The sequence below is a fragment of the Peromyscus maniculatus genome, chromosome 16 (assembly GCF_049852395.1).
Source record: "Peromyscus maniculatus bairdii isolate BWxNUB_F1_BW_parent chromosome 16, HU_Pman_BW_mat_3.1, whole genome shotgun sequence".
In the NCBI taxonomy this organism is placed as follows: Eukaryota; Metazoa; Chordata; class Mammalia; order Rodentia; family Cricetidae; genus Peromyscus; species Peromyscus maniculatus.
Window position 1 is genome coordinate 21,153,736 of NC_134867.1, and position 15,951 is coordinate 21,169,686.

Below are 15,951 nucleotides of genomic sequence, written 5' to 3' on the forward strand. Positions count from 1 at the left end.
CCACTGATGCCTCCACACTTTTGTGTGGGAAGGAACAAGCACCTCTTGTCTTCAGCACCTTTATCATTGGGTACTCATAAAACTCCTTAGCTAAAGACTTAGCAAGGTGGCAGGAGAAGCAGCAGGAGATGCAGAATTGTGAATTTGAGGGGGATGTCAGGAGACAAAGGCCAAATGCTAATAAAACATTTCAAAGACAGTGAAAACCAAGAGAACCAAAATCAAAATGCCTTCAAAGTTCCTAAAACGAACAAAATACTGACCAAAATGCCTTTAGACATCCGGAAGCAAGCAAACAAACCAAGCCAAACCAAAATGCCTAGACCAAAATGCTCTCAGAGCAAAGAAACAAATGAGATACTTTTAACAAAATACTTGGAAAGCAGATCAAAGTAGGATCCTCTTGTCTATCGAAGTAGCTCCTTCCTAACCAGCTCAGTTTTTTGTTTTGTTTTGGTTTTTGGTTTTTGGTTTTTCGAGACAGGGTTTCTTTGTGTAGCTTTGCTCTGGAACTCGCTCTGTAGACCAGGCTGGCCTGGAATTCACAAAGATCCTCCTGCCTCTGCCTCCCCAGTGCTGGGATTAAAGGCGTGCGCCATAACCGCCCGGCCCTAACCAGCTCTGAATAAGCAAAATGAACCACTGACCAAATTTAGGGAAGTCCAGAGTCCTAAAAGAATTCACCAACAATCCACTAAGGAAATAACAGCAGATGGCCTGCATTCAGTGGGTTCATACAGTCACCTGGCTTCCTCTCAGGTGATTTATTCAATGAAAAGTGGATCATTCTCGACATCCCACATTGCAGCGCCATACTTGATGAAGCAAAAACCACATCTCTCATCTTGAAGGGTATAAGAGATAGTTTATTCTGGAGCCATTTTGAGTAACCGTGACCTAGGAACACAGATTTAGGTTACCCCAAACTCCACGTTGCAATGTGGAAGCAGTTTCATGAAGTTCTTATAGTTCCATGAACAAAGGAAGTCATAAATCAAGACAAGTTTAACAATTGATGAGCACATCAGAGATGGAGGTATGTGGGGAGCTGTTCTATTCATCTAAGATCCTATCTGGTGACATCTGGCAGAAGTTAGTGGTCTGCTAAGCTAATAGATTCCAAAAGGGTTATTATCTATTGTCACAAGGTGTTAATTGCGACACAGTGGGACAAAGAATGGCTGTTTTGGAGGGCCAAATTTAGAGGGCTGGAATTTGGCCCAAGATAAGGTAATTAACTCCTGGACCTGCAACATTCCAATCTCTCCACAGTCCTGAAATTCTAATCCGCCACTCAGCCTCTGCAGATCCTTTCGGGAGTTGTCGTTCACAGTAGGATGGCTTAGTGAGATACTTAGGCCCTGTGAGCCTGCATTTTGGGTTCTAGTGGTCCCTAAAACAGTATCTATCTTTATGTCCTTGTCAGCTAACCTACAAGATTATCTTGGCACGCTCTCACACCCACCCGGTGTCTTTATCTGTCTCTCAGAACGTGGGAGATACACAGAGAATAATCTTCTTTCCGCTAGTTCAGACCTCATACTTCATATCATGCCTGGATCAAGCTGTTACACTCACTCTTAAAGACCTCCAGCACCAGATCACAGTTCCTCCTAGTCTGTGCTTTAGGCAGGACTTGCAGGTATCCGGTTTCTAAAACAAAACAAAAAAAAAAAAAAACAAAAGGGTCCGGTTCGGATTGGCTGATCTAGGAAGAAGGACAGAGACTTCACCCAATCACAAAACTAGAATTTTCATTGTAGTCTCCTCCCTAAAATCCTAGTAACAGGGCTGCTTGTTTTTTTTCCCTTAGAGAAGGTCAGCCTGGGGTTGCTATGGAGACAGGACGCTGCAACCTGTATAGCCTGTAGAACCCAGAAATTGATTGCTTAGGAGATCTCAGCAAAACTCCGTATTGCTTCCTTCCTTCCATATCTTCACTCTCCCTTCAGCCAGAATCTTTGTTTTTATTTTTGACTCCTATGGAAAACTCTACTTCTCTGAAGCAAGAAAAAGAAAACCAAGAGCCAGAGGAAGCAGAGCAGCTATGGGAAGGAGCATCAGTAGCTTCTCCCCAGGATCCTGGTCCCTCATCACCTGAGTACCGGGAAGAGGAGCAAAGGTCAGACACTGAACCCCAATACAGAATGAACCCCTCTTGGGGCCGCCAGTCTGGAGCCAGCCCGTCTCTGGAAGACCTCACTGGACCAGGATTGCGGTCCTCCCCTCCTCTGCTTCCTCCGGAGTTTCATGCCACTCCTTTCCTGACCGCACCTACACAGGACCCTGTAACTTCATCACAAGCAGAGAGGGTCCCGAGTGGGATTCTTGACACTGCGACACCTCATTCTGATCCGTGGGAACCATATGCTGCTGCAAGACAATTAACTTCTCACTACACGAGCCAAGCAGAGGGAAGCACCTTCCCAGGGTCTCCGCCACCCCAGCCTGACCTGTGTGGGCCAGGCGATGCCAGCCGTAACAAGTCCAAGCCCAGCGGGCTGAGATATGACCTTCTACCGGAGGAAGACTCCAACAGTAACTGTGACCCAGACCAGCCCGAGTTTAGGGCCGATGAAGCAGCTCCCAGTATGCTTGAGGTGGCCATTCAGAATGCAAAGGCATACCTGCTGAGTACCAGCAGCAAGTCTGGTTTAAACCTGTAAGTATCACAGGGGTTCGGGGAAGGACAGTTAGACAAAGCAGGACAGGGGCAGAGTGAGGTGAGTGTCTCTGTGAAAACATGCTGGAGATGAAAGAAGATAGAATTGGAAAGGCTTTCATCTGAAAAAGAAAAATTACTGGGTGTGGTGGCCTAGGCCTTTAATCTCAAGACCTAGGAGGGGAAGTAGAGGCAGGCAGATCTCTGTTATAGGTCTGCCTGGTCTACACAGAAAGTTCCAGGTCAGTCAGGGCAACACGTTGGACTCTATCTCAAAAACAAACAAATAAACAAAGAAGAGAAAATACAAATAACTGAGTTAATGAGATAATTGTGTCAAACACTTAAATCCACTGCTGACCATTCTTTCAGGTCTTTGAAGACCCTAGTCACACAATCTGGGTATATTTTGTTTGTTTGGGGTCTCATTGTTGTTTGTTTTATTTAATTTTGACTTGAAGGGAATTATAAAGTCATGAAATCTAAGCATCTACCCAGGGTGCTTGTAAAATAGAATGCCTACATTGACCATGTGCACTCCTGCAACCATTCCAGGACTTGTGTAGGCTGACTTTAAGCTCAGTCCCTGGACAGTGCTGGGGTGACTGCCCACCCTGGTTTCCTTAGGTCTGTCCTGCAATGTGAGCACTGGAAGTTCCACGTCCTGTGTTCTACAGGAAACCAGAAAAACTGGCTATTTAAAATCATTCTAGTCTCTCTTTTAAAAGTGTGGTAACCAGCTGTCTGGGTATGTTCTTGACATCTCATTGTGGCTTTAATGTGAGAACTCATACTAGTGTAGGTTTTTAGACATTTTTGCTTCCGGGATTATATAATTATAGATGAACTTTGTGGCTAGAAGCAACACTAGAAAACATCAAATGGAAATGGGGGTGGAAGAGATGGTCGGATCTTTTAGAAGACCCACGTTCAATTCCTAGTTCACAATTGTCTGTAACTCTGGTTTTAAGGGTTCTGAAACTCTCCTCTGGCCTCCCTGGCATCAGGCACACAGTTGTTACACAGACTTATGTGCAGGCAAAACATACATACATGTTTTAATAAGTGTCAATAAATTTTTTAAAATAAAGAAAACATCAAGTCAGGTTGTTCTTTTTCAATATGAAGGACCTGACTCAGAAACTCATGGAGGACTTCATTTGCTTGATTCTCAATTTGTTTCATTCCTCATTACTCTTCTCCAGTCATAAGAAATAGTCAGTTCCCATGATCTCTCTGCTGAGGAGGCTTTTTCCCTCAGTCTTTGCTTAGTTAGCTCTTGACCCTTCAGAACTCAGCTGGCACAAAACTCTCCTACAGTAGTGTATGTTTTTATTTCATAGTACTTTGTGACAGTTATAATTTTATAAATTTATATGACATTCATAATTTTATAAATGCTTATGAACTTATATTTTGATGCCTGGCCCTCGCACTGGGTATCATCAGCCTCCAAAGTATGAGTAGATAGCAGTAGGAACTAGAGGCTACATCTTGCAAATACAATGTGGGTGCACGTGAGTACTGGAAACCCAACTTGAGTCCTCTCAAAGAGCAGGAAGAACTCTTAACCACTACATAACACAATGTCGTAAAAATAGTTTATTTTTAATTATGTATCTATGTGTGGGAGTGTGCTTATAAATGTGGGTGCCCATGGAGGCGACAGACATTGGATCCCATGGAGTTGCATTCAGTGTTTACTGACAAAAACAGGATACAATGCAATAGATTTTGATGATATTGGAAACAGATTGTCAAGAGGCATAGGCCACTATTTCTCCATCCATCCATCCATCCATCCATCCATCCATTCTTATTCTGTAAATCAGCATTGTGCTAGAAGATAAGTATTTAGTAGTGTGTAAAGTCCATGCAGTCTCTATAAATCTGGTGCTTGAAAACCACAGACTATGAGTTATGAACAATGTATAATTAATTAATGGTAAATGAAGTTTTGCTAATATAATTGTGAAATAGAGTAGAACAAAATGTTATAATCACCACTCCAGAGGAAGGCCACATGTCTAAGAATATTTGGGCAGCACACATTGGCCCTGATGGAGGGGGAAAAAAAAAGACACAAAGTTGAGTTGGTGAATCTGGGAAGAGTTGGGAGAGAGAAGGTAAATATGATTAAAACACATATAAAATTCTCCAAAAACTAACAAAAATAGTTTAAAACAAAAGAAAAAATCAAATAATTTGTTAACTTGTTTTTTACTGTATGTAGGTAGATAGCAATATGAAATGCTTTCTTTGGGAGCCTAAAAACATTGAAGCAAATCGTTACTTTAAAAATATAATGTAGCGTGTGGAGACAGGGCTCAGTGGTTAAGGGCACTAGTTGCTCTTGCAGAAATCCAGGATTCAGTAGCCAGGACCCACATGGTGGTAGCTCACAACCATCCTTTAATCCCAGTTCTAAGGGATCCAAAAATGTCTGACCTCCTCAGGAACCAGCATGCAAATGGTACATATACATACATGCATGCAAAATACTCACATGCATTTTACTTAATAGATCTTTTTTTAAAGATGTAGGGGCTGGAGAAATGGCTCGGCAGTTATGAATGTGTACTGCTCTTGCAGAGGACTAGAGTTTGGTTCTCAACACTCATGTTAGGCAGCTCAAGAGCACCTGCAACTCAGAATCCAGGAGATCTGGCATGTTCTAGTCTCCAAGGGCACGTGCTTTCACACGTACCTACCCACATGCAGACATACTTGGAAAATTCTTTAAAATATGTAATATGGTAAGAACACAGCTCTTAAGGGATTAATAGGATAATATCAAATAACATCAGATTGTATTTGGTGAGGGCAAGGATGGGGAACAGGAAATAATTAAGGTAAGAGGGAAAAATGTTCATCACTGTTAGTATATAGCTAAGAGGTTTCAATTTCAGAAATGAAATGTGAAAATAGCTGATGTGTATTATATATCCTGATGCTATGTTTTCCTTTACTACCTTAAATATCCACCTCATATCAGAGGATTTACTAGAGAAAATTCTAGAGTATGTACTATCTGGAGTGGTAGAAATTAACCTCTCTTCAAAATCACTTAAGATTTCAAATTTTTAACTTCCCCCAAACCCAACTGAATTTGCATGAAAAATTTTTAAGTGTTCATGATATATATAAATTTTCTCTGTTTGGGTAGATATGATCATCTTTCTAATGTGCTGACCATGATATTAGACCAGCGTCCTGCAGATGCTGTTGACATCATTGAAAATATAAGCAAAGATGTAAAGGTGGCCAATTTTAATAAAAAATTAGATACACTCCACAATGAAAATGAGATGCTCCCAGCATATGAAATAGCAGAGAAGCAGAAGGCTCTTTTTCTTCAGGGACAGTTGGAAGGAATTGATCCAGAACTGGAGGAGGAAATCGTAAGTGATCACTAACTATCTCAACACTATTACTGAGCCTGGGAATCTCAGGGATGAGTGGCATTGGCTTCATGAATATACTATTTTATAGATCTGTAAATAGTAGTAAGTTATTGCCAAATAGCTTGATAGTACTAATGAGCACTGGAATCTCAGGGATGAAAGAGTTTGCTGATGAGCACACCAACTCTTTTTATAGCTCTGTAAATAGTATGTGAATCAGATTTTTCTATATCCTTTCAAGCCTTCCAGTGCATTTCACTATGATCATTTGGTGACTTCTGTGTCAGTAAGTGGTATGAATTTTTCATCATTTTACGAGACCTTTGTCATGCGTGATGTCTGTCATTTTTTTAGAAAGTCACTATTTGGTGCATAATCAGATATGGCATCCACTCTTGATGGATGGATCGAGTCTTCGTCACTGTTGTATTGTTGTGAAGAGATGCCACGAACAAGGCAACTCATAAAAGAAAGCCACTTGATTGGTTGGGGTCTCTCTTACAGTTTCAGAGGTTCAGTCCGTTATCATCATGGCAGAAACCATGGCAGTACACATGGTGCTAGAGCAGTAGATGAGAGCCACAACAGATGGCAGACATTCTCAGGAATACCTTCAGAAAGAAATGCCAGTATTAAATATAGGAATGGGGCTCTCGGCTGTCTAAGGCAGCTTCACTAGGTCAGGTTCTACACCCCGATACAGGAGGTGAGTGAGAAGACACATAGCCGTTTTGAGTCTGGAGCCTGACCCCCCCTTGACCAAGCATCTTCCTAATAAAGGGTCAGGCTACCAGCTGTGACATACGGGGGCTGAGTTACAGGATGAAGAGTACAGCTTCCTATCAGGGCCAGAGAGAGGGTAAAGGCTCCCGCTGTCATGCTTGAAGGCCCCGCTGGGCTCAGTCCTGGAACCTGCATGCTTAAGGACAGAACCAACCCCAGCAAATTGTCCTTTGACCTCCACAGTTGTGCTCCTGACCCCACTGTGTGGTCAGTGAGCAGGGCCAAGAGCAAGGGACACTCTCTACACGCCAGGGAAAGAACTTTGCAATCTTATATCACAAGTGAGGATTTTAAATGTGTTACATTATATTAGCCAGGCCAGGTGGCTTTAATCCCAGCACTCAGAGGCAAAGGCAGACAGATCTTTGTGAGTTCAAGGCCAGCCTGGACTAGAGAGTGAATTCCAGAGCAGCCACGGCTATATTCAATCAAAACCAACCAACCAAACAACCAAAGGAAAAAAACTCAAAAAGTCCTTACTTTTATTTTGACACCACAATGGGAAAATATAAATAATAGTAAGTCACTTGTAAGAATGATGAGTGCTCATAACTGCTCTATGTGAGTTAAGACTGTCTGGGAAGCATTCTGCTTCAGTTAAGGCTCTTCCATACTTCCCTTTGGTCTTGTAAATGCTATTCTCTGGTCCTTTAGCACCCTGTGTTCATTTTCCGCTATTCCTTTTATAGAATTATGTTTATTATTTCAAATGCTGTTATTTACTATATAGACTGTCAAGTGCATTTGTATTTTTAAAGTGTAGATCATGCCAAGCACCTCAAAAAATGGTTTCCTTTTTTATCCTTCCCATTATTTTACATGTTACTATACAGATTGTTATCTACCTGGCATACATGTAATGCCACGAATGCAGTAATATTTTAATGTATTTAATGACAACAAACACAAATGTTTATAAATATGTCTCTGCAAGTTAAACTGTATCTTATTTTAGCAGTGTTCACTATTTTGTATGAAAAATAATGTTGAAAGTTTTTTTCAGATTGAGCCTCACTATATAGCCCTGGCTGGCCTGGAACTTGCTATATAGGTTAGGTTGGCCTCAAACTCAAAAAGATCTACCTGCCTCTGCCTTCCAAGTGCTGGGATTAAAGGTGTGAACCATTATGCCTGGCTTGAATTTTTGTCATTAGTAATTATTAAGTTCCTTTTAAGAATCATATAAAACAAAGTACCTATCATCATATCAATTCGTATAGTACACAACTGGTGTAAGAAGCTTTATGTGTGAGGGAAGAACTAAAGTTTAGGGATTAACACATTTTCATGCATATCTTCAAAAAAAGACGAGTAAAGGAGAAAGTCGAGCTAGTATCAAGACATAAAAAAGAAACAAATATTCCCCTTATGAATAAAAATTTGTATTTGTTTTCCTAGGCAGAAAACTCTCTGCCCAATGTAATGGAGTCAGCTTATTATTTTGAACAAGCTGGAGTTGGTTTGGGGACAGATGAGACATATCGGGTGTTTCTTGCCCTCAAGCAACTCACTGACACACACCCAATCCAAAGATGCCGCTTCTGGGGCAAGATCTTGGGTCTGGAAATGAATTACATTGTTGCTGAGGTGGAATTCCGTGATGGCGAAGATGAAGAGGAGGTGGAAGAGGAGGCGGTAGCTGAGGAGAGGGATGACGGAGAAAGTGAAGCCGGAGAAGGTGAGGAGGATGAATCACCAAAGCCCTTGTATAAGGCCCCACAGGCTATCCCAAAGGAAGACCGCAGAACAGGTACAAACAAGTACGTCTATTTTGTTTGCAATGAGCCTGGAAATCCGTGGGTGAAGTTACCGTCCGTTACTCCTGCACAAATTGTTACTGCAAGAAAAATCAAGAAATTTTTCACTGGGCGGCTAGATGCGGCCATCATAAGCTACCCACCCTTCCCAGGGAATGAAAGCAATTACTTAAGAGCCCAAATTGCCCGCATTTCAGCAGCGACCCATGTCAGCCCTCTAGGATTCTATCAGTTTGGTGAAGAGGAAGGAGAAGAAGAAGAGGTGGAAGGTGGTCGAGACAGCTATGAGGAAAACCCCGATTTTGAGGGCATCCAAGTGGTTGACCTGGTGGAATCTCTATCCAATTGGGTTCATCATGTGCAGTACATTCTTCCTCAGGTAGGGGAGTATTTGGATAGTACATAGACTTGGATTTACTTGTGTTCTGAAATAATTTGCTATACTGTAAATATTGACGTGCATTAATTTTGTCAACAGTTCTTTTATTCTACATGAAGCTTTGATGTTCAAGAACATTAAAAGATTACTACAGAAGTGAAAACCAGTTTTGTACAGCGGTTATATAGAGACTCTGTGCCAGATACACTACATATAACCAATTATGTATGTAAACACATATGATATGATTCTCACCACAACCCCAAGAAGGCTGGGGGATTACCTTTATTTTACAATGATGGGTTGAGGCAGGCAGAGTGGGAGAAATGCTAAAGCAACCTTAGCTGATGTGTTATAGAGTGAGGTGTGAGACAACGGACCCATAGCCCTTCCCCAAAACATCCCTTCACTTCTCCATCACAAGCAGAAAATCTTCACTTCCTTCTAGACCAGAGGTGCTCCTGAGTACTCTAGATAAGAATCAATACCTGAGCAATTAGGACCCCAGTCCTATCACATTTAAAATGTTGTTATTAATAATAATTAGCATTGGAAGGGGATACAAGAGAAGCTAATGGGGGCTGAATGTGATGAAAATACATTATATACTTGTATGTAAATATCACAATGAAATATTATTTTGTTCAGTTACTATATGCTAATAAAAACAAATATTTAAAAGTTACTATGGTCAGGTGATGGTGGTACACACCTTTAATCCCAGCAAGCTGGAGGCAGAGGCAGATGGATCTCAGAGTTCAGGCCAGCCTGGTCTAGAGAGTGAGTTCCAGGACTATCAAGACCACACAGAGAAACCCTGTCTCAAACAAACCAACAAAAAACAAAAAACAAAAACACACACACACAAAACAAACAAATAAACAAAAAGTACTGTGAAGGCCAGATATGTATGATTATAAACCATTTCACCAAGGCTATCGTGGCAATGCCTTACAACTATAAATATTTTAGGAATATTCTATAAATAAGGAAATATAGGAACTGGTCATAAGAATGCCCAGCTAATAAGAGTGCTTGCTGGCCTTCCAGAAGACCCAAGGTTGGTTCCCAGTATCCTTGACAGGAGGCTTACAATGGCCTGAACTCCAGCTCTAGACTATCTCATATCTTCTTCTGACCTCCATAGACACCTGCACACATGTGGTGTGCGCGCACGCGCACACACACACACCTTTAGAACAGAGGGAATTATAATGATAGATTTTTATTGTTTGAGACAGGATCAGATTATGTATTCCTGACTAGCCTGGGACTTGCTATGTAGATCAGGAGAGCCTTGAACACATAGAGATCTACCTGCCTCTTCCTCCTGAATTCTGGACTTAAATGTGTATTCCATCATGCCTGGTTTTAATGATTGGATTTTAAAATGTTAAATGATCTTAAAACCATTCTTACAATTTCTAATCTAAAATAACATATTAATAAAATCAATTAGAACATTTCAAGAGAAATGAAAAAATATGCTTTTTAAAAAATTACCAATTATTTCATTTATATAAAGTACTACAAACTAGTTAAATGTATTGCTGCCATTTCCATTAAGATTCTGTCCATTTTAAAGCAAGCATCCATCTTCAAGTTCTGAAACTCCAAGAAATGGAAAATTATTGAAGTAACTACTACAGGTTAGTTGTTTTTCCTTAAGTAACCCAGATGGAAATAATACTTGGTGAGATACACAGAATGAATAAGCTCAGTGTGAGTACCTGCATCGGCAAGCCTAGCACTATAAAAATGGAGGCAGAAGATTGTTGAAAGTGACCCTGTATCAGAATATTTGGCCAATTTCCCACACAGAGAAGCCTCATCTTGATAACTACCAACCAATATGAATATTCTGACGTTTGTAAGGTTCACATTAATCATTAAACCTTGCAACGTTCATCTCCAGGGTCGCTGTACTTGGTTCAATCCTATACAAAAAAACGAGGAAGAGGAAGAGGAAGAAGATGAAGAAAAAGGAGAGGAGCCTGACTATATAGAACAGGAAGTGGGGCCTCCTCTTTTGACACCCATCTCTGAAGATTTAGGTAACTTTATACAACGGTTAACAAGGACCCATAAACCATATATTACACACATTGTGTAGTAAACACGCAACCATTGGAAACCCTAAGAGGGGGGCAGAGAGATCGGTCTCACCCCTTCTCTCCTTCCTGGGTTCTGGAAGGGTGGGGGTAAAGAGTGCTTTCGGCTGTACTAACATGCTTTGAAAAAGGCTGGTGGTGTACAGAAGAAGCAGGAATGGGCCGTCACTAACTGGAAAGGTTGACGTCGTTCTTGTCTGCCATTCTGTATGCCACAAACACAGGGCATGGCTACGGCAAAATGTCACATGTGGTCTGCAGTTGGCTTCCAATCTGTACTCTATTGTTTCTTCCTATTCTGTTTTGCTTGCAAGTCTTATTAGCCTTTTCCATAGTAATGCATTGCCTTGTCCCTTGGTTATCAAACTATTTCCTGACTACACAAACTTCTCCTTTAGTAAAGTCTTTGTTTAGCAAAAATGTTGATATGTTTGCGTTATATATTTATACATAAGATATATGTATGTATATATGTATACCACATATACAGGCTTAAAATTATATTGGTCCAGAACACTCATAAAATACTCTCTTGATTCATACACCAAGCTGCTGTTGTAACTTCTTATAGCAAATGTTGGTGATTGTTTCATATTTATAAAAATCACTTCAGTTATTGGTAGATTCTTGTCTGTTTTGTTGTTAAGCTTGTAACTTTCTCATTGGGTTCCAGATATTCAAAATATACCCTCTTGGACATCACGGCTGTCCTCGAATCTCATTCCGCAGTATGCAATTGCTGTCCTTCGATCCAATCTTTGGCCTGGAGCATATGCCTTTTCCAATGGCAAGTAAGTATCTGGCTGCTCACAAAGCCACATGTAACCAAACTCAAACAGTTTATATTTTGGTGAGTGCAAAACCAAAGCTAGCTCCACCAGGACAGAAAGCTGGGAAAGGATATATTTACCCACAGCAGGTAAGCAGAATATCAAAATCCATCAAGAATGATGATGTCATTCAGGGAGCCCCTACACTCACCCAGGGTAGAGACACTCCTGAGTATAGTATGCTGGGTTGTAAGCAGTACATTCCCAAGTATATGCAATTAAAAGTCATAATCCGGGAAGGAAAGATATCAGATATGTTTTGAGATATGTTTAGCTGAAGATTAAGTAGCACGGTTTGGGGCTTAAATCCTCGACAGGAATGACTCTGGGCATGCTCAGATAGAACTGTAGATACAAATAAAGGACACGTTGAAAGTGCATTAATATAGGCATTGACTTTGAAGGTGCTAGCCTTGCTTAGTGTCTGACTACTGTAATTATTTAGGCTCTGGAAATTATGTTACTATTGTCTAAATTCATCTTTGGCGTGTTAGATATACAGTTTATGATTTATTAAAATGACTTCTGTAATATAGTAAAGATTAAGTTTAGAGCTAGAGTAATTCAGGGTTGTACTTTTTCACATAATTATCCCATTTATCTATATTGGACATGGTTTTACATCACTCATTTAAGTTAGTGGAGAGTTTAAGGTGCAATTGAATTAGACATTATGTTTGTTGAGTGTTTTGATAAAAGTCATTTAAAATATGCTTTATTTAGGTGATCACTTTCAGGGGCATTAGGATCAAGAGACTACTACAGCTTCCTTTATCCCTTGCTGAGAAAGAACACAGTTCCATTTGTCTTGTTTCTGTTTCTTTCCTAATTAGGGTCAGAAAGCGCCACTGAGCAGGTGAGAGCCGAGCTACATTGGTTAGACTAGCCATTAAAGCAAGCCTCATGTTCAGGCATTAGTTAGCCAACATAAAACACGCTCCATGCACTCTGTGTGTACATGTGCGTGTATGTGAGATGCATTGTTTCTAAGAAAGGAAATTGAGTTGGATGGATGGGGGAGTTTGGAAGGAGTTGGAGGAAAGAATATGATAAAATATATTGTATGAAAATATTTAAAAACCACAGGAAGTCAAAAGTGAAAACCAATGGCCACTGGCATTTGACCATGCTACAGTGAATATATGGACAACACAAATTGGACTTGTGGTTTTGTTTTGTTTTTTTTCACTTTTTTTTTTTTTTGGAGCAGGGAGGTCACAGGGTTAGGGAACCAGACATGGGACTTAAGGACTGGGAAGTGAGTGTAATCAGGGTGCATAATGTGAAATTCCCAAATAATAAAAATATTATACTGAAAAAAGAAAAAAAAAACAAGCAATAGCCAAGCTTTTAATTATTTATCATGATAGCACAAGGAAGAGAAAGTTTTGCCTTTCCCCCCACATTTTTCTCTTCCAAAGATCAAACGGATTTGCAGGAATGTGGGTGTCACAGATATATGGATATCATGAGGTCATCTCATGGGTGGGCCCCACCCTCAGGCCTGAGACAGAACACTAAGAAGGAAAGCTCTTGAGTTAGGAGTGTGTGACTGGCCTTGGGGGCAGAGTTCTTGACTGATACTCCTGTTAGCATAGGGGGTCCGTCAATTGGTTATGTATCACATCTGCTGTGGGATGGGGAATCTTCCTAAGTGGGGTGAGGCCTACAAGGTAAAGCCTCTGCAATTTCCTATGATCAGGCCTGAAAAATAACACATCAATTTTTAGCCATAGCTCTTACTCTTCATCCAGCCAAAGGCAAGCAACTTTTGAACTTTGTGGAAAATGTCTGCAAAAAGTAAAATAATTGAATAACCCAAGGCCCTTTCTTGAGGGAGGTCTAGATATAGGGTGCGTTTTTGACAGACTCTGGCCCTGTTTTTCATAACCAACTTAGCAGTTTAGTACAAATAAATGCTATAAAAAACAAACAAACAAACAAACAAAAAAACCACATGGTTCCAAGATACAATAACAACACATTATTACAATGAAGGGGTCAACTTTTCTTAAGAGACTTGGCTTTATTTTCTTTTCACTTACAGGAAGTTTGAAAACTTCTACATTGGCTGGGGTCATAAGTATAGTGTGGAGGATTACACGCCCCCAGGCCTACCACCAGTCTATCAAGAGTATCCCAGTGGACCAGAAATTACAGAAATGGATGATCCCAGTGTGGATGAGGAACAGGCTTTCAGGACTACACAAGAGGCCATGGTCCATTCAGCTGAGGAGAGTGAAGGAACTGAGGATGAAGATGACGATGATGATGATGATGACTAGCACAAAATCAGCCCAGTCTTATGTGGCACCCACCCCCATACACACACCCACACACACACATACACACACACACACACACACACACACACACACACACACACACACAAATCTTCTATGGGGGACCAATTTTATATATACATACATATATACTGGAAATACAGATATGTTGGAGGTGATGGTGCAAAGTATCATCCCTTTAAAGTTATCAAATGGGGAGGGGTTGTGGAGAGATGGCTCAGTGGTTAAGAGAAGTTTTGCCCTTGCTGAGGACAGTTCAGTCTCCAGCACCTAAGTCAGTGACTCGAGGAATTCCTATGTCTTCTTCTTCCGCCCTCCATGGGTACTACTGCACATGTGCACATCACATCAAAATCAATCTTTTTGTTTGTTCGTTTTTTGAGACAGGGTTTCTCTGTGGAGCTTTGGAGCATGTCCAGGAACTCACTCTGTAGCCCAGGCTGGCCTTGAACTCATAGAGATCCACCTGCCTCTCTGCCTCCTAACTTCTGGGATTACAGGCATGTGCCACCACCACCCGGCTTTCAAAATCAATCTTTAAAAAAATATTTTAAAAGCTAGATGTGGTAAGACACATCTTTAATCCCAGCACTTGGGAGGCAGAGCCAAAATCTCTTTGAGTCCAAGGCCAGCATGGTCTACATGAGTTCTAGGACAGCCAGGATTACATAGAGAGACCAAGTCTGGAAAATAACAACAAAAAACATATGAAATTGGAGACTTCATATATAGAATTGTCAGCATTTACAGAAAGTTGCCCAGTGGATTTTCCAGAAGCTCATGTGATCATATCACTGTTAGAATAGCTACAATCAAGGTAATTAACACTTAAGTAATCTTGATTTGAAAAGATCTCAATTTTTTACTCTTCTGGACAGGGTTTCCCTATGTAGCTCTGGCTGTCCTGGACAGCTTTGTAAACTAGGCTGACCTCAAACTCACAGAGATCCACCTGCCTCTGCCTAACCAGTGCTGAAATAAAAGGTGTGAAACACAGTGTTGTTGTTTTATTTTACTCTTTTGGAGGGCCCACCACCCAGCTCCCAAATAAGTCACACATGGAGGTTTATTCTTAATCATGAATGCCTGGCCTTAGCTTGGCTTGTTTCTTGTCAGCTTTTCTTAACTTTAAATTATCCCTTCTACCTTTTGCCTCTGGGCTTTTTACCTTTCTATATTTCTGTATACCTTTCATTATTTCTTACTCTGTTGCTGGGTGTGTAGCTGGGTGGCTAGCCCCTGGAGTCTTCCTCCTTCTCAGGCTTTCTTCTTTTCTCCCAGATTTCTCCTTTTATATATTCTCTCTGCCTGCCAGCCCCGTCTATCCTTTCTCTTGACTTGCTATTGGCTGTTCAGTTCTTTATTAGATCATCAGATGTTTTAGACAGGCAAAGCATCACAGCTTCACAGTTAAACAAATGCAACATAAACAAAAATAACACACCTTAAGATAATATTTTACAACAACAATACTCAAATTTAATTTCTAATATGGCAAGTACTGAAAGTTATAATTCACAATGCCTTTTGGAAATGCCTAGATTTTGAGTGTCAATGGATATGGAATTAAAACATTGATAACCAGGGGCTGGAGAGATGGCTCAGTGGTTAAGAGCACTTGTTGCTGTTGCAGAGGACCTGGGTTCAGTTCCCAGCATCCACATGGTAGCTTAAAACCATCAGTTCTAGGGGATCCAATGCCTTCTTCTGGCCTCTTTGGGT

The 15,951-nt window shown here is 40.7% G+C and overlaps 1 protein-coding gene across 2 annotated transcripts; it reads left to right on the forward strand.

The window, feature by feature from the left end:
* The first annotated feature begins 1,837 nt into the window (after positions 1-1,837).
* On the forward strand, positions 1,838-15,218 carry Rsph4a (radial spoke head component 4A). 2 transcript variants are annotated; one of them, XM_076552462.1, is made up of 7 exons: positions 1,848-2,662; positions 5,829-6,063; positions 8,248-8,527; positions 8,828-8,985; positions 10,901-11,039; positions 11,770-11,887; positions 13,974-14,344. In XM_076552462.1, the coding sequence occupies exons 1-7, from the start codon at positions 1,983-1,985 to the stop codon at positions 14,209-14,211; spliced, it is 1,848 nt and encodes a 615-aa protein (XP_076408577.1). In that variant the 5' UTR covers positions 1,848-1,982; the 3' UTR covers positions 14,212-14,344. The 2 variants fall into 2 exon arrangements, with proteins under 2 accessions (XP_006984390.2, XP_076408577.1); XM_006984328.4 differs by having other exon boundaries at positions 1,838-2,662; positions 8,248-8,985; positions 13,974-15,218.
* Positions 15,219-15,951: the final 733 nt, after the last annotated feature.